Source organism: Bufo gargarizans, chromosome 8, assembly GCF_014858855.1.
Source record: "Bufo gargarizans isolate SCDJY-AF-19 chromosome 8, ASM1485885v1, whole genome shotgun sequence".
Classification (NCBI taxonomy): Eukaryota; Metazoa; Chordata; class Amphibia; order Anura; family Bufonidae; genus Bufo; species Bufo gargarizans.
The window spans coordinates 137824799-137845402 of NC_058087.1; the positions used below are offsets into that span (position 1 = coordinate 137824799).

Below are 20604 nucleotides of genomic sequence, written 5' to 3' on the forward strand. Positions count from 1 at the left end.
ACTGCCTATTCTTGTCCACAAAACAGACAAGAATAGGACAGGTTATATGTTGTTTTTTTTGCGGACCACGGAACGGAGCAACGGATGTGGACAGCACACGGAGTGCTGTCCGCATCCGAGCCGCAAAAACTGCAGCTCGGATGCGGACCAAAACAACGGTCGTGTGCATGAGGCCTAAGGTTGTGCCACATGAACGGTGGTGTGAGAAGTCCCTACGAGTCCTTACTACAGACTTGTAGGCACTCCATAGGACATAAGGCATACAATCATTGCCTCTAGGGTAATCTCCGACATGCAACCATTGTGATTAATAAAATATACAGTATGAGCGCTAAATTATACATCTGTAATACAGGTGTGTGCATGAGGTTCTGAGGATGCCAATATACAATGTGGTAAGACGCAGGTAGCAGAAACGAGAGCATGCAAAGTGTCAGGTATCAACATAAAATCACACAAAATTACAAATCAGCGCACGAGGGGTTGCAGTTTAAGGATTTATTAATTCAAACATGCATGTAAAACACTAAATTGCATTAGCAAAAGATCAATGTAAAAACACTGTTCACAATTATTTTTTTTTCCTTTTAATTTTTTTTGCAACATTCTGAAATGCGCTTAGAATTTGTTCGAGTCATGGAAAGGCTTGTCGTTCTAATAGCATTTGGTTGGGGATATGCACCATGTCATTAATACTCGCCCTAAAATAAAGACCTCACAGACCCTAGAGAACAGAACCAATTTCAAGGCAACGCTAAAATTTACAACGGAAAAAAACGTGATGACAATAAGCAGAATTAGGGTGGGTTCAGACTAGCGTTAGGGATTCCGTTATAACGGAATGCCCAGACAGAAGCCTTTAAAAGGCATTCCGTCCTAATAGAAGTCTATGGGAAAACATAACGGATCCGCCTGGGTCCCGTTATGCAAGATGGAAAACAAAGTCCTGTCGACGGGACTTTGCTTTCAGTCTTGCATAACGGGACGGATCCATTATGATTCCCATAAACTTCTATTAAGACGGAATGCCTTTTAAAGGCTTCCGTTTTGCATTCCGTCATAATACAAGTCTATGGGCAGAAGAACGGATCAGTCCTTCCGTCTTATGGATTCCGTTATAACGGAAAGCCATAACGGAATCCCTAACGCCAGTGTGAACCCACCATTAGTCATTGCTGCACCGGTACGGCCGCTTCAGAGAGTCGCCAACATAAGGTGGTCTACACTGGTTTAGCAGTTTCACGTGATTTGTACAACTAGTGTTCTAGGAAAACCATTAAAGCGCACACCTTTTAGCAAAATTAACATGGAAAATAACATAGCAGTATTAGATATAACTTTCATAAACTACAAAAAAAAATAAAAAAAAATATGCAAGTTACAATAATCAGATATTAGAATACGGATTATTTGACGAGCAAGCCAACATGGAAAGCATGTACATCTCAGTATCTGTGGGAATGACAGTTCTATATGGTAGGGACGCCCCTTCACTGTACTGGCCGGTGACAACCAGCGGAGTGCGACGCTCCAATGTGGAATACATCGCGGAAAACCATTGTGCACTCCGTCCATCATAAAGCAAGATGGAGGATCCAAAGCCATATAGAACAGGGGGGCCGTCAGCTGTAGAGTAACCTTTCCTACTGCCTCCGGAACACATCCTTTTTTTTTGTCTAGTTTTAAAGCGGTAGTGTCACCTTTAAATACTGTTGCTTATGTTAACTATTAAAACCCTGAAACCTATTTTACATGGCTGTCTTAAGTTTGTATTTTGTCCAAAAGAGCAGATTAGTACCCTTTAACCAAAACTTTATTTGTAACCCAAGCAGTAAAAAGATACATAATATCTCTGACATTCCTAAATAACCATTTTGATTTACAATGCAATACAGTGAATTAAGATTAATAAAGTGTTTTAATATACGCCGCGAGGCCCTTCGCCCGCTGGCAATATATGAACGGCAGCAACGGGTGTCGCTGCAGTTGGTCAGAAGTCTTGAGTAAAAAGTCATGTCTTTATTATAGAGTTTTAATGGCTCATGTTCGTAGCACAAAAGATGGAACTGAGTTGGGGGGGGGGGGGGGCATTTTGGCAACATTTAATTAGTGGAAGCAAGAAAAAAAGAAAGAAAAAGGAAAACCGTTGTCAGGGGAAAAATAAGGCTAAATAGAGTTATCTATGATTGATGAAGGGATTTAATAGAATCTGGAAAAGATGCGGGTCACATATGGGAGGAAATGAATGAAATCTGTAGATTCAAGACAATGAATTATTACAAATAGGGCTGGAGGAATTGGCATTGTGGGGGGGGGGGGAGATTATGAGGAGGGTAAGGATTAAAAAAGAAGACACTTTCTCTTCCTCTTCTTCACTGGGGGTGGGCAGAGGACTGCTCGTATTGCTTCATCAAACACAGTCTTCAGTCCCCTCTGTGTAAGTGCTGAGCATTCCAGGTATTTCACCGCACCTGTGGGAAGGACGCCAAACAGTTATTTCCTGTACACAGATTCCTCCCCCCTCATTTTATAGAAACTAGCACCAAAAAAAAAAAAAAAAAAAAAAAAAAAAAAAAAAAAAAAGCTCTTTAAAGCAGTTTTCTGAGAGTATGCTTTTGATGGCCTGGCCTGATAGATCAGCAATATCTGATTGGCGGGGGTCCGATTTCCAGTACCCCCTGCCGATCAGCTGTTTGAAAGGTTTGCGTTCTCATAGAATGGTGCCTGGTATTGCAGCCCAGGCCCATTGACATGTACACGGGTCCTGTGACCAATGAACTAAGCGCTGTGGTCTCTTTAAAACAGCTGATCAGCGACCGTGCCAGGAGATTTTTCTGAAGGTAGATTATTTTTTTTATTCCATTTCCTGTCCATAATTACAGAAGTGGCATCTTCACTTAAGGCTGTATTACACAGCCCAATTTGGCAGACGATTGTCAGGAGGGAAGCGTTCCTTCCCAGCAATAGCCTGCTTGCTAACGGAGGAGACCACTGCTATCCCATGCGGTGATCTCCTCCGCAGCATGAGGGAGGAGTGGTCGCTATGCATTAGTCGTCCCCATGCGGTATAGTGGTATGCCGGTGCAAGATCGTGTTAGACACTAGGATCTGCCACCCGCAAACAATACTTTAACATGTCAAAAGATTTGGATTGCCCAAAAAACGAGCATTTGCTCGTTCATCTGGCAGTCAGAAGCAGTATTACAACGCAAGAAGATCTCTAATGAGCATCTGCCGGAAAAAAATACAGGCTTTAGTTGCTAACAGCATTTAGAGATTTGATTTTCAGCAGCTATGACCCATAGGGGCCTGTAGTCTAAAGCTGTTCCCTAACTTATGAAGGATTATTGTGGGCATGCTCTGTGCAGAGTTCAATGTACAGGGAGGAGGAGGTGATGAGTCATCTATTGCAAATGGTGGATTCATCACTGCCGTGTCAAAGAGGAAAGGTAAAACTAAGGGCCAACACGACATGCACACTGAAAATAATCCCCAACATCCTCAAGTCGGACACAGAATTATCTGAAACTGCATATGACCCAGCAATCTAATCTATACTAAGGCTGCACTATATATTGGGCCTCACTGCCCTTGGTAACCCCCCGTTCACATTTGACATGTCAATTATTCTCATAGTAGCCTAGATTTTATAACTTCTTTATTCATGCATGACCCAAGCTACGACATAGGCCCAATATGCTCAAGCGCATTGGTGGCATCTTCTCTCTTCTCCTTGATAGAAGTATAGTGTGTTCCTTGATTAAAGGGGTTATCTGACCCAAGAAATGCCCCCCCCCCCCATATGCCCGTGCCCCTCACACACACACAATGTACTTACCTCGCTCATTCACATCAACCGCCTGCCATTGGCAGCGATCAACATCCGCACACAGGGAAATGCAGCGGCACCTGTGCAGGGACCAGGAGCCATGCGGGGGGTTCATTTCAGGGGTCGGATAACCCCTTTAATGTTTGAATATTGTAACTGAGCAGGAGACTACTGACGCTGGCAGCAGATACAAAGCAGTCACTGAACAGTTCCTGCATTTCTTAACAACATAGATCAATATAAATGTCCTGTGACCTACAACTGATAGCTTTACACAGCACACTTGTGATTTTAGGGGGATCTTCCATGAGGTGTCCCCCCACCAACTATTTAGTAGGAGGTCTTACACTGTTTTGGACATCATCACAGAAGTCCAATCAATACACAGGACTGCATGGGACAGGAGAATGTCTCAATTCTATGTCTTCTCTCCACTATACTTAGAATGTAGCCTTACGTATAAAATCTGCACTGCTAAAAAGTCATGTTTTCCACAGCCACCGGATAACTCCCCAGGGCAGTGCTGTAAATGAATGACGATGGCATTGACAATACTCCGTTTGTATGCCTTTTTGTTCCTATGCTGTTCTATAACAAATTAGTCACCTACAATGCTGCAAAGCCTGATTTTCCCATCAATGTATCACACACAGATACATTTCAAATCTATACGTCACAAGAACAGTAGGAGTTTGCTTACCAATCTCTTTTGCCATGGCAAGTCCCTGAGGATAGGTAATGGGGGTCAGCTTCTTCTCTTTCAGCTTCTCGATCGTGTCTTTGTCGTCTCTCAGATCAAGTTTTGTGCCCACGAGGATAATGGGAGTGTTAGGACAATGGTGTCGGACTTCCGGGTACCACTATGAATGAAAAAAAAAAAGTGCATAAAGTAAGCAGCTGCCGTCATCAGATGAGTAGTGTAACGCTCGGTGTCTGCCGCAATAAGCGCACAGGCTGCCTGATAAACAATGAGGCAGCTTAACATTAAACACCATAAGTCAGGACACGCTTCAGGCCGCCAGTCCAAACACTAGAGCCCGTGGCCCCAGAGCATCCCTATTTAGGTCAGTGGATTCATTTCACCAGACGCTGAACTTCTCACCCCCAGTACAAAAAAAAAAAAACGCTCCAGCTCCCTACATATAAACATCCACATTCCTCCTACAGCAGCAACCTGCCCCCGCCGCCCCCCATAGGAAAGCACTTTTACCTTAGCACGGACATTTTCAAAGGAAGCCGGGCTGACGAGCGAGAAGCAAATTAGAAATACGTCCTATGAGACAAGGGAGAGAAAAACGTTACTGGTTGTCGTTAGACGCTCTGCTTAGGCAAGGATTTTGCTAGACTCTGAGAAGAGATTGGAAAAGACAAATTACAGGGTGCTCCAAATTTAGAATCAGGGAAGTGCAATACAACATAAGGAGAACATGAAAACGAAATTAATTCTTCCTCTTTATTCCGTCAGGGTGGTTTAGATTGTAGAGACATAAAAAGCATTAATCGTGCTCCGCAAGCAAGGCGACACGCTCCACAAATTGCAGCCTTCACCGACAGAAGGTAGCGCACATGACAGAGAATTGGCAGACTGATCCATTAGCTGCAGGATTTAATTAACTCACCGAAACATTGGAAGCTTTGGGGCTCGGGCTTAAAGCCTAACAAAAAATATTTAGATTCAAAAGCAGAGTTTAGCGCTTCGAGGATGCTTTCCTCCCGCTTATGACTGGGAGAGATCACTACCCACTCCCCATGCAACGCACTAACACTGGCCTCTTACACAAAGCTGAAGAGAAAGCAGATATAGACAGATGGAAGCGGTAAATTCTGCTTTGAGATTTTATGCAAATTCAGACATCTCATTAAAAAAAAAAAATCATTAAAAACCTCCTATGTTTCAGCACTCGGGTGCCGGTTGTGACAATACTGCGTTGTGCTATTCCTTTTGACAACATATAAAATTAACATGGTGTTACCTTGCCTCTTGCCAGTGACACATTCCACTGGAATGGTAACAATACTGCTAATTTATGCATACATTTACAAAAAGGCGTAAAAGAGGAACAATGCAAAATATTAAGGAACGGTGTTCCAGAATTATTTTTATGGGAGAATACACATTTACTAAAGCGGACATGTCAGGAGAGCGGACAGGTCCTCTTCGAAGTATAAGTTACACTGGCTGCATATGGATATAATGCACAGGTCTCGGCCATTGGGAATATCATTCTACTCTGAACTCTTGACTGGGAAAGACTGGCAATACAAAAAAGTTAAATTAACCAGTTGGGCAAAACAGCTGCAATGGATACAGCATTTCAGTGTATGCCGGCACCCACCCAGCACAAAACGGGAGCGAAGGTTTCCCAAAGGAATAAATAGCACACAACCAAGAGGTCCATAACTACCAGCACTAGCGTCTTCGAGGAAATTAACTGATAGTTACCGTCTGTGGATAAGATAACGGACGCAATCTATCGTAATCTTCTTGTCCAGCGGTATCCCATAATCCCAAATTAACCGGCTTTCCATCCACCATTACATTGGCGGAATAGTTGTCAAATCTAAAAGGTCAGTGGATAAATAAGAAAAGGGTAAAAAAAAAATCTTCACACTATCAAAGGTAACACGTTAATACGTACAATGCTCTCTAAATTTGCACCAGTAAGCTCCAACCGGTGGCTCGTTCGCTGCTGCAACATGCTGGGACTTGTAGCTTCACAATGTCCCGACTAATCACTAATTTCATGATTACAATTACACAGTATCTATAGCTCCAGTAAGCAGATACTCATACTACATGACTTAAAGGGCATCTGTCAGCAGTTTTGTACCTATGACACTGGCTGACCTGTTACAGATGCCTTCAGCTGCCAAGTGCACATGTGTTGGTCCCAACTTTACATGTGCCCGCATTGCCGAGAAAAATGATGTTTTAATATATTCAAATGAGCCTCTAGGAGCAACGGGGGCGTTTCTGTTACACCTAGAGGCTCTTCTCTCTCTGCAACTGCCGGCACCCATGGCACTTTGACAAGACCAGACAGTGTAATGACGTTTTCACTGCCTGGTCCTGTCAAAGTGCAGAGGATGCGGCAGTTGCAGAGAGAGCAGAGACTCTAGGTGCAATGGTAACGCCCATGTTGCTCATCTGCATATATTAAACATTCATTTTTATCAGCTATGCGGACACACATGAACATGGGACCAACATAGATGCCTGCAGCTGCCAAGCGCACATGTAACAGGTCAGCCAGTTTCATAGGTACAAATCTGCTGACAGATGCCCTTTAAGCTTTACAAACCTGACAACAGACGCTGGAGCACGACATTACTTACACAGTTGGGATGTATTCTCCTGGGAATGCATTTGTTGTGTAACTGATCAGCAGACAAGTTTTACCGACAGCTCTGGAATAGAAGACAAAGATAGGATGAGACACTGAAAAATGTAACCTGCATTTACAAAGTGACTTCCATAACGTTCTACTCAATGGCCGCCATCACATCTGGATGACTGCTATAGTCCATAGGCAGCAGCCCAAAATGTAAGAAAGAAACCAGGTAACACAGAGATAACGCGCTCCCCCATTGGACAGCAGGCTGACAACCAGGGCTGTGGAGTCGGAGGCAATTTTGGGTACCTGGAGTCGGGTACCTCTGACTCCTACTAAATTTAAAGAAAGCAAGTTTAAATGTCCCAATTCACAAAAAGTTATAATTAATTACCGTACTTCTCTACTGTAAGAATAAAGGCCAATGCATGCAGTGCGTCACATTACCGCAAAAAGAAGCATGTTTTTTATATGCTTCACTATATGGCACGTAACGCAGTGTTAAGGAGCGGCAATACTTATACCTTCCATTGTGTTGTGTTCCGCTGGTACAGGGAACGCAACGCCCATGGTTAACCTAGCCTCTCGCTGATAACTGATTAAGTAAATATGTTTTTTTGCAGGACTACAGACACTTGTATAAGTGAAGGGAATGGATAGTCAATAGTTCAAGACTGAAGCTGTAAACCATTTGAAAAACTGATGTCATTCAGCTAAGGCTATAAAAACTTGTAAACGCAGATTGTTAGCTTAAACATGACTATGGGATTCTACTAGGGAAATCATGTTTTACAATAAATGCCCCTTCCTGGATCCTCCTATCTTCAGCACACACAGGAGAAGGCAGAAGCTTCCTAGCCAGTAGTTCTGTGGTAACGACATGTATGTTGCCTTTCTTTCCTTTAAGGAATGTATCAAATACATTCGCATTGTAAATACAGAGGAGTCGGAAGTACCAAAAACTGAGGAGTCTGAGTATTTATCTACCGACTCCACAGACCTGCTGACAACAGGATGGACACAGCGTGTCCATCGGCCATTTATCGAGGACAGTGCAGGTCCAACCCCACCGCCCATCAGCTGTTCTGCAGTAGCATCCAGGACTGTGGAGTCAATAAGCCAAAGTTCTGACTCCAACTCCTTCATAAATGGCCGGGAGAGCAACTACAGCCATAGCACTTGCTATGGGGCCCATAAGGATACTTTCACACTGGCGTTTTTCTTTTCTGGCACTGAGTTCCGTTACAGGGGCTCTATACCGGGAAAGAAGAACTGATCAGTTTTATCCCCATGCATTGTGAATGGAGAGTAATCCGTTCAGGATGTCTTCAGTTCAGTCATTTTGACTGATCAGGCAAATGAGAAAACTGCAGCATGCTACGGTTTTATCTCCGGCGAAAAAAACTGAAGATCTGCCTGATCCGGCATTCAAAATACCGGAATGCCGGATCCGTCCTTCTTTTCTGCGCATGTGCAGTCCGAAAAAAAAGGGTGAAAAAAAAAATAAAAATGCCGGATCAGTTTTGCCGGATGACACCGGAAAGACAGATCCGGCATTTCAATGCATTTTTCTGACTGATCAGGATCCTGATTAGTCTTACAAATGCCATCAGTTGGCATACGTTTTGCAGGATCCGGCAGGCAGTTCCGGCGACAGAACTGCTTGCCGGATCACTTTGCCACAAGTGTGAAAATAGCCTAAGTTGGGGGGCTCTATCATTGTATGTTTGAGTGGGGAAAAATATGGCGGCTTTCTGCTACAATGTGGGTTTTCTTATATACGGTGCCATTATACATACCTTATGCAGCTGCTTTCATTTTCTTACAATATGGGGCCCTATGAATTATAGTTACATCCCTGTATACGGCCAATCATTTATTAATACATTTCCTGTGGGAAAATGGTAACACTGGGTTTTTCCTTACTATTATACAAGTAATCCGGGTACTTTATTCCTGTAAGTAAATATTCAGTCCCCCCGCTGCTAACATAATGGAGAGGACTCGTGTGAGCATGCGCAGCAGTTCTGACAATGTATTTAGGGTTTTTTCCAAGGTTTTGATACTGATGACCTATCCTCTGGATAGGTCATAAGTATCTGATTGTTGGGAGCCCGATACCCTGGACCCCGACGATCTGCTGTTTGAGAAGGCACCGGCGCTCCTTACAAAATATTTTTATTACATGCAATTACAGAAGTATTCAGAGCCAAGTGATGGTTTGAAAACTGTAGAATATTTTTTGTGGGACAACCCCTTTAACGTGGTCTTCCTGTTCAGAGATGGATGCAGGCCTGACCAGTAGTGAACTTCAAACTGTGGTCTTTAGAGGATGAACTGACTACTGAGCATGTGCAGTACAGTAATTGTAACTTCAGGGACTAACTAAGAGCCTTGGAGCAGCAAGAAGATACGTAGTATAAAGGATGAGAGAGGAGAACACAGGAGAGGTGAGAACTGATTATCTATCACCACTAGAACACCCTGCATATCACTGCTTATAGTATAAGGACAGAAGAGATGAGAACTGATTATATACAAGGACAGGAATTGTTTCAATTGAGCTGCAAAAAAAAAATATAAAAAAATAAAATGGATGCAACACGGACGTTTTGTTGCGGATCAGTGTTTTGTGGACCACAAATACATACGGTCGTGCGCATAAGCACTAATACAGAGTCCCAAATGGTGGAACCTCTTTGAAAAGGGTTTTTCATCACAAACGAACAAGATAGGGCCAAGATAGAGTGGCAGCAGACGTGCAGAGACCGATCTGGACCCCCCGTTCGGACCACCTACAACCAGTTCCTGGCCCCCTGTACACAGGATAAGGGTTAAGTGTAGTTCGCAGGAGAAGTTCCTTTAATGTAAGGCTTTTAAGTAAAATCCACTTCATGATTACAAGTCGTGACCCCGCTGTGACATGCTGCTGGTGGACACTTCACCACTGACCCCCATCCAGTTTAGGCTACTTTCACACTGGAGTTTTGAATTCCGTTTGCGAGATCCGTTTCAGGGCTCTCACAAGCAGCCCAAAACGGATCAGTTCAGCCCCAATGCATTCTGAATGTATAAGGATCCGCTCAGAATGCATCAGTTTGGCTCCGTTCCGCTCTGGAGGCGGACACCAAAAGGCTGCTTGCAGCGTTTTGATGTCCGCCCCTGGCGATGCGGAGCCAAACGGATCTGCCCTGACTTACAATGTAAGTCAATGGGAGCGGATCAGTTTTCACTGACACAATATGGTGCAATTGAAAACGGATCCGTCCCCCATTGACTTTCAATGCAAGTCAGGACGGATCCATTTTGACTTTGTTCTTCATAATGCAAACTGATCCGTTCTGAACGGATATAATCGTTCGCATTATAGGTGCGGATCCGTCTGTGCCGATACCAGACGGATCCGCACCTAACGCAGGTGTGAAAGTAGCCTTACATGTGGGCACCAAAGCTCAGGGAAGGCAGAGGCGCACCCACCGAGTCAGAGCCGAGCATCAGGGAGCAGGTAAGTATGCTGCCCTTCACAGGCCCGGTGAGGTGGGTGGTGGTATTTAAAGAAACAGACAATGAATTGGCCAATATAGCGAGCACTGCTGGCGAGAAAACTGAAGCAGTGCCCAACACCACCAATACCCAGTACCGAGCACACATCAAGGACATGACTGATCACCACAGTCAGTGACCCAGTTTTCCGTAGATTCCCTGCTTCTGGCCACTGAAACTCACGTAGTCATACCTAGGCAGATGTGGACCTGACATCCCTGGACTGCCTCCGCTTACTCATCAAAATGACTAAAAGGAGCTTCACATCAGATATTTTAGGAGTTAAGACCTGGAAGCAAGCACGCCGCTACTGCACGGACTACTATACCAGGAAGGGCCTCCCGCCATCCAGGTAGGGTAAGGGTACTTTCACACTTGCGTTTTTCTTTTCCGGTGTTGAGTTCCGTCCTAAGGGCTCAAAACTGAACAGTTTTATCCTAATGCATTCTGAATGGAGAGCAATCCGTTCAGGATGTCTTCAGTTCAGTCCCTCTTACGTTTTTTGGCCGGAGAAAATACCGCAGCATGCTGCAGTTTCCTCTCCGGACATTAATCCTGAACACTTGCCGGAATGCCAGATCCGGCATTAATTTCCATTAAAACGTATTAGTGCCTGACTGAGAAGCAGCGCCTGTGTGTGCAGACTTCAAACAGCAGCTCATATCTCAGCTTCCTAGCCCCCTGTGAGCTTGACATGGGGAAAAAAGGACACCTTGGGTTCATCTTATTGAATGGTTAGGTTATGGGTAGAGCTAGTCCTAAAGGGTTTCCCGACATTTTTAGATTATTATATATTTTTTATTGATGGGGGCCAACACCCAGGACCATCGTCAATAAGCAGTAGTGCTGCGGCCGTCTCTCTGCTCACCGGGCACAGCGCTGTACACTGTATAGCGGCTGTGCTTGGTATCACAGCTCAGCCCCATTCACTTCTATGGGACTGAGCAGCACCTAGGCCAGTGATGGTGAACCTTTTAGAGACTGAGTGCCCAAACTGCAACCCAAAGCCCAGTTATCACCAAGTGCCAACCCAACAATGTAACCTGAATACCAATACATATACATCTTCTATATACTTAATCACTTAGCTATAATAGCCTGCCTACATTCAATGCGCTGCCTGTGCTGTTCAGAGTGCGCCCTGTCTGATGAAGGGCAGGAAAAGTCTAAGGCATTCTGATACACCATAGACTTTTTCCAGGGCACCCGTGCCCACAGAGAGGGCTCAGAGTGCCGCCTCTGGCACCCGTGCCATAGGTTCGCCAACACTGACCTAGACCATGTGACCAATGAACATGACATCATTGGTTTAGAAAAAGCTGGAGAAGACCGAGGTGCCACTGCCTTCTCAAACTAATCTGCTGGGGTCCCGGGGGTCGGACCCCCGTTAATCAGATACCGATGACCTATCCAGAGAATAGATCAAATAAAATAATAAATCTTGGAAACCCCCTTTAAGAAATCACATTTTTAAAGGGGTATTCCCATCACATACAATGGGGGCATATTGCTAGGAGGAGAGCTGTGACTGGAGGACCCTGGGAAAAGACCATTTATGTCATCTCAGTCAACCACAAGGGGTTATCCCATATCAGTCAATGGGGGAATATTGTAGGATATGCCCCCATTGTCCGATAGGTGCAGGTCCCACCGCTGGGACCCACACCAAGAACGGAGCGGGGAGCGCTGTGGCTGGATTTCCCGGGGTCCATCCACCACCAAGCACTACTTCCATACAAGCGAATGGGAGCGCACCGCGCACGTGTGCCCCCTGTTCCCATTCATTTCTATGGGGCAGACGGAATTAGCTCAGCTATTTTCGGGGGCCCCTTTGTAATGAATGGAGGGCGGCTGAGCATGCGCAGTGTGCCCTCCATTCATTTCCCCGCTCCCTTCTTGTTGTAGGTGTGGGTCCAAGAAGTGGGACCTGCACCTGTCAATGGGGGGCATATCCTAGCAATATGCCCCCATTGCTTGTGATGGGAATGCCCCTTTAAGGATGGCTGGACTAGCGAATCACATAATGAGTATTAATTTCTTCAACAATGCAACACTGACCGGACAAATGATGGGTGATGCAGTACAGGCTGCTGGTGTTTAGATTTTTTTTACTTTGTGCACCCATATGGTCATACAAGACATTTGGGGGGCATTTCAAGGGTTAGCCCATCTGGGGGACTGATGGCATATCCAAAAAATATGCCATCAATGTCACATCATCCGCTTCCTATCTCCAAAACAGGCACACATGCGCAGCCACCCTCCATTCACGGATATAGGACTTTTGAAAATATCTGTACGCCGACTCTGTTATTTCCAGCAGTCCCATAGCGGTGAATGGAGAGGTGGCTGCGATTGCGTGGCGTGCTCTCCAATCACCGCTGTGCGACTTCCTGAAACAGGCAAGCACATTCACTTATTTTTGGAACTCCCATAGCGGTGAACAGAGGGAGGCGTGCATATGCTGTATTATCCTCTTCACTTTGGGGGTCCCGTTCTGGAGATAGGAGTGGGTGTCCATGTCACATTGGTAGCATATCCTTGCAATGTCCCAGATAGGCCACCCCCTTTTTCTATTTTTATTGCAGATTTCTCCTGTAACTGGGATGGACATATATGCACAAATAAAACGAGGAATACAACCTCCCGGCACGCACAGCAGAGCTAATGACGGTCTGCTAAGACCCAGCAGCTCTTGCCATTATGGCAATCACATCATCGCTGGGACCAGAGCAGGAAGTGGTATTGTATACAGTGATGGAGCCATCACTGACCATGGGACCCATGCTCCCGCACAATCCACATGCAGCTACTAACTACAGAGTCCAGCGCAGTCCACCAGGACGTATATAGTTATGACCAGCCAACAAGTGGTTAAACATTATTACACATTATCCTATAAACACCCGACAGGAGCACCTACTGGCCATTTATAGCAACTCAAGATGTGAATTTCCCTTTAAATGCTACTACAGAGAACAGCTGCAAGTCACATGATCGTAGACGGCCAATGGATATTCAATCGACAGAACAGATTCCCAATGGCCGGAAATCACCACAGCTCTGCAGATTCCCAATTCCCTAATCATTAGCTTCATACAGCCATGTTCACACTGTACGCGCTGTATGACAGGGATCGGCAACAGCCTGCACCGCACCTGTGGTGACACTACGGCCACCAGCATGCACACTAGCTTGGCTGTTCTTGGGACTCCCATAGAAGTGAATGGAGCATGCTGGGAGATGTAGTTCCCCAACAATTGGAGCACTGGAGGTTGCTGATCCCTGCCATGTGAACTGGGAAAACTCACATTCATCTGACAGAAGCCAAGAGGGTATTTTAGCCTCTGTTGGCCTGGCATATGCCACCCAAAAAAATTAAAAGTATACTGTGGTATATATTTTAATACTGGAGCCTATGGGCAACATATGCCACTGTATTGGCAAAGAGTGGCACGCATCAAAGGCTTCCGTAAGGTAATCCAACGTGCACACCCAACCTAGACAGCTACAGACGCCTATGGTAAGATCATCAACATGAAGGCCAAGCCACTGAGCAGCATAACCTCCATCACATGCAGCATTAGTGCAAGTGCTACTATCCCTATACAGCGACTTAAGGGGTTAACTGAGATTTTGATTCTGATGACCTATCCTCAGGATACGTAATCAGTGTCTGATTGGTGGTGGTCCGACACCCGGGACCCCCGCTGATAGCGGTGCTCGCCCTAGGCCAGTGACGTCAAGTGAATGAGGATGAGCTGCGATACCAAGAACAGCCACTATCCAATGTACGGCGCTGCGCTTGGCAAGCTGAGAGAAGGCCGCGGTGAGTCAGTGCCTTCTCAAACCGGTGATGGGCGGGGACCCTGGCTGTCAGACCCCCACCGATCAGATATTGATGACCTATCCAGAGGATAGGTCATCAGGAGTAAAATGTCAGAAAATCCTCTTAGAAAGGGGTTGGCCAGCTTCCAGGTCATCGATATCAGATTGGTGGGGGTCCGACTGCCCGCACCCCCGCTGAAGAGAACATAGCGGTGGTACGAGCGCTGTCCTCATTCACCTCAATGGAAAAGAGCAGACAGTGTATGGAGCCACTCCAACCACCGTGCTGAATGCTCTGTAGTCAGATCCCCTCCTCTGCTACCAGGTCTACCATAGGGAATATAGCGCCCCCTCATATAATACGGAACGCAGTCGCTGCAAACGGCTTTGAATATAGAGAAAAAAATCAAACATCCCCTGGCCGTCCTGTAATGGTATTCAGACTTCGAGGCCGCCGGTCACTACCACCCAAGACTCCGCCATATACCTGCTGTATACCGCCCCACACTACTACCTAGGGATGAGCGAACTTGTGTTCCAAGTTCGGCGTCCAAGGTTCAGGTTATGTAAGATTCCAGCTATGGATTCTTCTATCATGGACCATAACTTCTGGTCCGTGGTGGCGGAATCCATAATGGAGTTCTTAGACAACCCGAACCTTGTACACCAAACAGGAAACCACAGGTTCGCTCATTCCTAGACATATCCTATAGCCCAAGGCCTCATACACACAAGTGTGTATTTTTGTCCGCATCTGATCCGCAGTTTTTGCAGGTTGGATGCGGACCCATTCACTTCAATGGGGGCAAAAGGTGGAGACAGGGCACCGTGCGCTGTCCACCTCCGCACGTCCGTTCCACGACCAAGCGCAATTTTTTTAAAACATGTCCTATTCTTGTCCATATTACAGAATAAGACGGGTCTATAGAGGGCAGGATGTTCTGTTCCGCAAAAAATGCTGGACGTGCTCAGTGGGTATCCATGTTCTGTGAACCGCAAAACTGGCTAAGGGTACTTTCACACTAGCGTTTTTCTTTTCCGGTATTGAGTTCCGTCCTAGGGGCTCAATACCGGAAAAGAACTTATCAGTTTTATCCTAATGCATTCTGAATGGAGAGCAATCCGTTCAGGATGCATCAGTTCAGTCGCTCTTACGTTTTTTGGCCGGAGAAAATACCGCAGCATGCTGCATTTTTCTCTCTGGCCAAAAAATACTAAACACTTGCCGGATACGGCATTAATTTACATTGAAGTGTATTAGTGCCGGATCCGGCATTAAGGGTTCTGGCCAAACGGACCCGGCTTTCCGGTCTGCGCATGCTCAGACCTTTAAAAATGCATAACAAAATCAATACCGGATCCGTTTTTCCAGATGACAGCGGAGAGACGGACCCAGTATTGCAATGCATTTGTCAGATGGAACCTTCTCAGTCTCACAAATGCCATCAGTTCATGACCAGATTGCCTGCAGGAATCCTCTGCCGCAAGTGTGTACCCTGAGGCCGCGTACATGAGCCCTTAAGCCCGGCCTCAGGACACTGCAGAGATTTCACATGGCAGAAACCTCTGTGCCAAGGGGGTTTAGAGCCCCTCCACTCTGCAGAGGAGAGGTGGTCCAGGATGAAAGCCTGCAGCAACCTGACCTATCTGTATGGGATGATCAGCATTCCTCACACAGCAGGTAAGTGGCCACCGCACATTGTAGTGATGCCAACTGGGCAGGGGCCTGTGCCACTGCGAGAAGAGGATGTCTGCAGCCTCCCCCCAGCTGTGCCCCCCTCTGGGTCACAGATCTCCAGGCCGATGGCCCTGCCAGGGGTGGGCGGGTGACTGGAGGCCGGGAAGTCACCATCCAGGAGCCGGTCACTGCTGGATGGGAAAGGAGGGGGAACACCCTGAGGCCCCCATGAGTGGGGGTGGGGAGGAGAAGCTGACACGTAACCCTTTCAGCGCCGCCTATATACTGGATGCCATACACACGGTACTCACCCGTCTCCCACCACCACACACTTGATGGCCTGCATGGCTACTCCGCGTCGATGCTGCCGGTAGCGGGAAAGAGAGAGAGGAAAAAAAAAGAAAAAAGGGGCGGCGCCGAAAAGGCCGGACGAGGCTACGAGGGTCACCCGCTGAGCACGCTCCCGCCTCGTGCGACACCGGCTGCTCCGCTCCTGGGGACGTGAGAACTAGGAGTACGCGGGGAAGAAGGAGGCAGCGGACACCACCCAGAGCCCGGACCTGAACCACCTCAATAATAAGATACAGGAAGCGCGCTGCCCGCGTCACTACCGGCCGCGCCTCGAAACGCGCCGGGGACGCGCTGGGTGCGCCCTGGAGCTCGGGGACGCGCGGAGGGGGATGACGTCACAGGGGAAAACGCGGGCAAGGGGCGTCCACCCGAGAACTGGTTATCACAGGGGAATAGGGTTCACGCCCCCTGGCGGTGACTTGGAGCAGCGCCAGAGCGCGGTCCTCCATGTACTTAGTTCTCTATACAGTATGTAGTTGAGGTAATGTTCCTGGAACGTGGCATTTCTCGCCAGGACATTTTTTATTTTTATTTTTTATGGTTATTTTCTAAAATTGAAAATAATAGGAGTGCAGCACAAATATGTCGTGACAAAATGTCTAAAAGAAAACCTTTGGCAACCAATCACAGAGCAGCTTTCATTTTTCAAGAGCAGAATACGAAATTATATCTGGGCCATCATTGGTTGCTATGGGTAACGACGGCTTCTCTGTACGCCATATTTATTGAGAGCTGGTACAGTGTCATGCGTCAAAGAGGAGCAGAGAAGCAGCTCATATGGGTTGCTCCAAACGTATTATGGACTTGCTTTATTTGTACTGGCGTACGTATGATTTCCTTTGCTGCGCCCAAGGAACTTCAGTCCGACGCTGGGAAGAGGATGCAGTCGTGTGGCCTGTAGGCGATGGCTATTACCAGGTCACCTCAGGGGGTTAAACCTGTGACAGCAGTGACCTGAGCTAATGGCGCTCCTGGAGCAGGAATGGAGGTTTCCTTATTGTAGCTGCTCCTGCCAGGACAGTGATTGAGTGCTTCCTAGCTGCGGCTATCCCCACCGGGCATCTCCACAGATCACACCCTGTCGGTGCACTGTAATCATCGGAAAGAATGATTCAGTCTTACAGGGGTTGTTTTTTCTTTTTTTGTATCTCAACATGCTCACAGTGCTCATACTAGGGCTAGGGCTCATGGCCGGGCCTGTGCTGCGGACCGCAAATTGCGGTCCTCAATGCACGGGCACCGAACGTGGGGCAGCCGCATGCGGATTACAGACCCGTTCACTTGAATGGGGTCCGCGATCGGCACCGCAAAAAGGTAGTGCACTCCGTTCTGCTTCCGTGGGCTTCCGATCCGTGCCTCATCTGCCGGATTGCAGACCCATTCAAGTGAATGGGTCTGCATCCGCGATGCATGGTGCACACAGCTGATGCCCGTGTATTGCTGTATGCATGAGCCCTTACAAGAAGTGACAGAGGCCTCGGTCACATTTCCGTTTTTTTAACTGACGTGTGCTGTACGCATTTTCCACAGACAGAACACGTATCCATTGAGTTTAATGTGTTTGTTCACACATCAGTATTTTTTTTGTTAAAAAAGCAAAAATCTATGAAATCAGTGAAAAAGCAGAAATCGGAGGCATGCACAACTTTGGCCCATTGAAGTCTATGGATCTGTGAAAAATCACAGACACAACGAGAATGGCATCTGTGTTTGGTCCGTTTTTCACTGACCACTAGTAGGAGATGCTTTGGAAATGACTTTTAGCTCACATTTTATGACCAATTTGTGCAGAAATCCATATCATTCCAAAGGGTTCACATACTTTTTCTTGCAACTGTATATAAATTCAGACTTCTGCGTAACAATTTATTACCTCTGGCTACACTGGCGGCCAGATGGCGGATTTGGGGTCACAAGTGGCCCTTAGGTGCTCACCCCGCAGATCCTGGCTCTCCTCGTCCATCTGTAGTACATGAAGTACACGGCTCTGTGCTTTATTGTCCTGCGTACATACGTTGCGCTGAGTTATATCATCTTCACATTTTTTTAATCGTTAAGCTTTTGCCAGCTTTGTTGCTAATAGGATCCCCTGAGATACAGAGAACATTGGTCCCATCCTATCCCATTTCCAGTAGAGAGATGGCCACGTGTGTCCTCCCCTCTATTATTGACCATGCATTTGCACTGACCATGATGTAGAGTTGCAGCAGGCAAGCTTAGGCTACTTTCACACTAGCGTCACGGACCTCCGTCAGGCTGTTGGGGACACACAATGGGGACGGAGCGGCAGTCCGGGGACACACGTTCACTAGCGGCAGGACGGATCCGACAGGCTGTTCACCCGACGCAACAGCCTGCTGGAGGTCCGTGCTGCTAGTGTGACAGTAGCCTTAGGCCTCTTTCACACTTGCGTTGTCCGGATCCGGCGTGTACTCCACTTGCCGGAATTACACTCCGGATCCGGAAAGACGCAAGTGACTGATGAAAGCATTTGAAGAAGGATCCATCTTCAAAATGCGTTCAGTGTTACTATGGCAGCCAGGACGCTATTAAAGTCCTGGTTGCCATAGTAGTAGTGGGGAGCGGAGGAGCAGTATACTTACAGTCCGTGCGGCTCCCGGGGCGCTCCAGAATGACGTCAGAGCGCCCCATGCGCATGGATGACGTGCCATGCGATCACGTCATCCATGCGCGTGGGGCGCCCCGACGTCACTCTGGAGCGCCCCGGGAGCCGCACGGACGGTAAGTATACTGCTCCCCCGCTCCCCACTACACTTTACCATGGCTGCCAGGACTTTAGCGTCCCGGCAGCCATGGTAACCATTCAGAAAAAGCTAAACGTCGGATCCGGCAATGCGCCGAAACAACGTTTAGCTTAAGGCTGGATCCGGATCAATGCCTTTCAATGGGCATTAATTCCGGATCTGGCCTTGCAGCAAGTGTTCAGGAATTTTGGCCGGAGCAAAAAGCGCAGCATGCTGCGGTATTTTCTCCGGCCAAAAAACGTTCCGGTCCGGAACTGAAGACATCCTGATGCATCCTGAATGTATTTCTCTCCATTCAGAATGCATTAGGATAAAACTGATCAGGATTTTTCCGGCATAGAGCCCCGACGACGGAACTCTATGCCGGAAGAAAAGAACGCAAGTGTGAAAGAGCCCTTAGAGAGGTAAAGATCTACTGTCGTAACTCGGGAAGTTCTTGAGATCTACTTGGTAACATGTTGTGACAGGACCATGGGGGAAATGGTGTGTAAATTGTCAGGAGCATTGGTACGGTCTTAGAAGTCCTTGTCCTGGGATGGATGCCTGTTAAAGTTTAGGACACCTTTGGGGGCAATTTTATTTTAATTATTGCATTTTACTCATTTAGGGCTGAAAATATTTTTTTTTCAATTGGTCTTTGCTAAAATTTTTCAACAGTTTTCCACTATAACTTTCAGTTTCAGTGCACTTGAGGACTATTGCATTCTGCTTTACAGTGAATCCATTGGGAGCTGCTCTGATGGCTGAATCTGTGACCCTTATCTCGGGACTCCTGACAGCTCATAAACACTTATTTAAGTTTAAGGGATTTTCTGGGTTTTTAATATTGATGACCTATCCTCAGGTGGGGGCCTGACACCCAGCACCCTCGCTGATACGCTTTTTGAAAAGACTGCAGTACTTTGTGAGGGCCACGGCCTCCTCGCAGCTTACCAAGCTCAGTGCCAACCGTTGGATAGCGGCTGTACTTGGTATTGCAGCTCAGCCCCATTTACTTGAATAAAAAAGAGGCCTTGTGACCGATGAACGTGAAAATCACTGGCTTAAGGAGAGGCTGCAGTGCTCAGCGATCTGCTTCCTACTTTTCTCACACTCACTCAGAAGCAGTCCTAGGATTATTGAGGACATTACAGAGAGGTACTGACCTGTACTGATGTGAATAAAGCACTTGGGCTGAGATAGAGACTTTATATTTAGCTGCAGCAGTCTCTTTGGTGTCTCCTGTGGAGTCCTGTCTCGCTAGTTCTTGCTCACTCCTCCTTCCTCCCATCTCAATAG

General features: G+C 46.8%; 1 protein-coding gene across 2 annotated transcripts; it reads right to left on the reverse strand.

Moving 5' to 3' along the window:
• Positions 1-1795: 1795 nt before the first annotated feature.
• Positions 1796-16872, reverse strand: LOC122944817 (ras-related C3 botulinum toxin substrate 1). 2 transcript variants are annotated; one of them, XM_044303480.1, is made up of 7 exons: positions 16522-16872; positions 7166-7237; positions 6273-6390; positions 5449-5484; positions 5040-5102; positions 4530-4689; positions 1796-2471 (listed from the first exon to the last, which is right to left on the reverse strand). In XM_044303480.1, exons 1-7 carry the CDS (start codon positions 16554-16556, stop codon positions 2341-2343), a joined length of 615 nt encoding a protein of 204 aa, XP_044159415.1. In that variant the 5' UTR covers positions 16557-16872; the 3' UTR covers positions 1796-2340. The 2 variants fall into 2 exon arrangements, with proteins under 2 accessions (XP_044159415.1, XP_044159417.1); XM_044303482.1 differs by lacking the exon at positions 5449-5484 and having other exon boundaries at positions 16522-16867.
• Positions 16873-20604: the final 3732 nt, after the last annotated feature.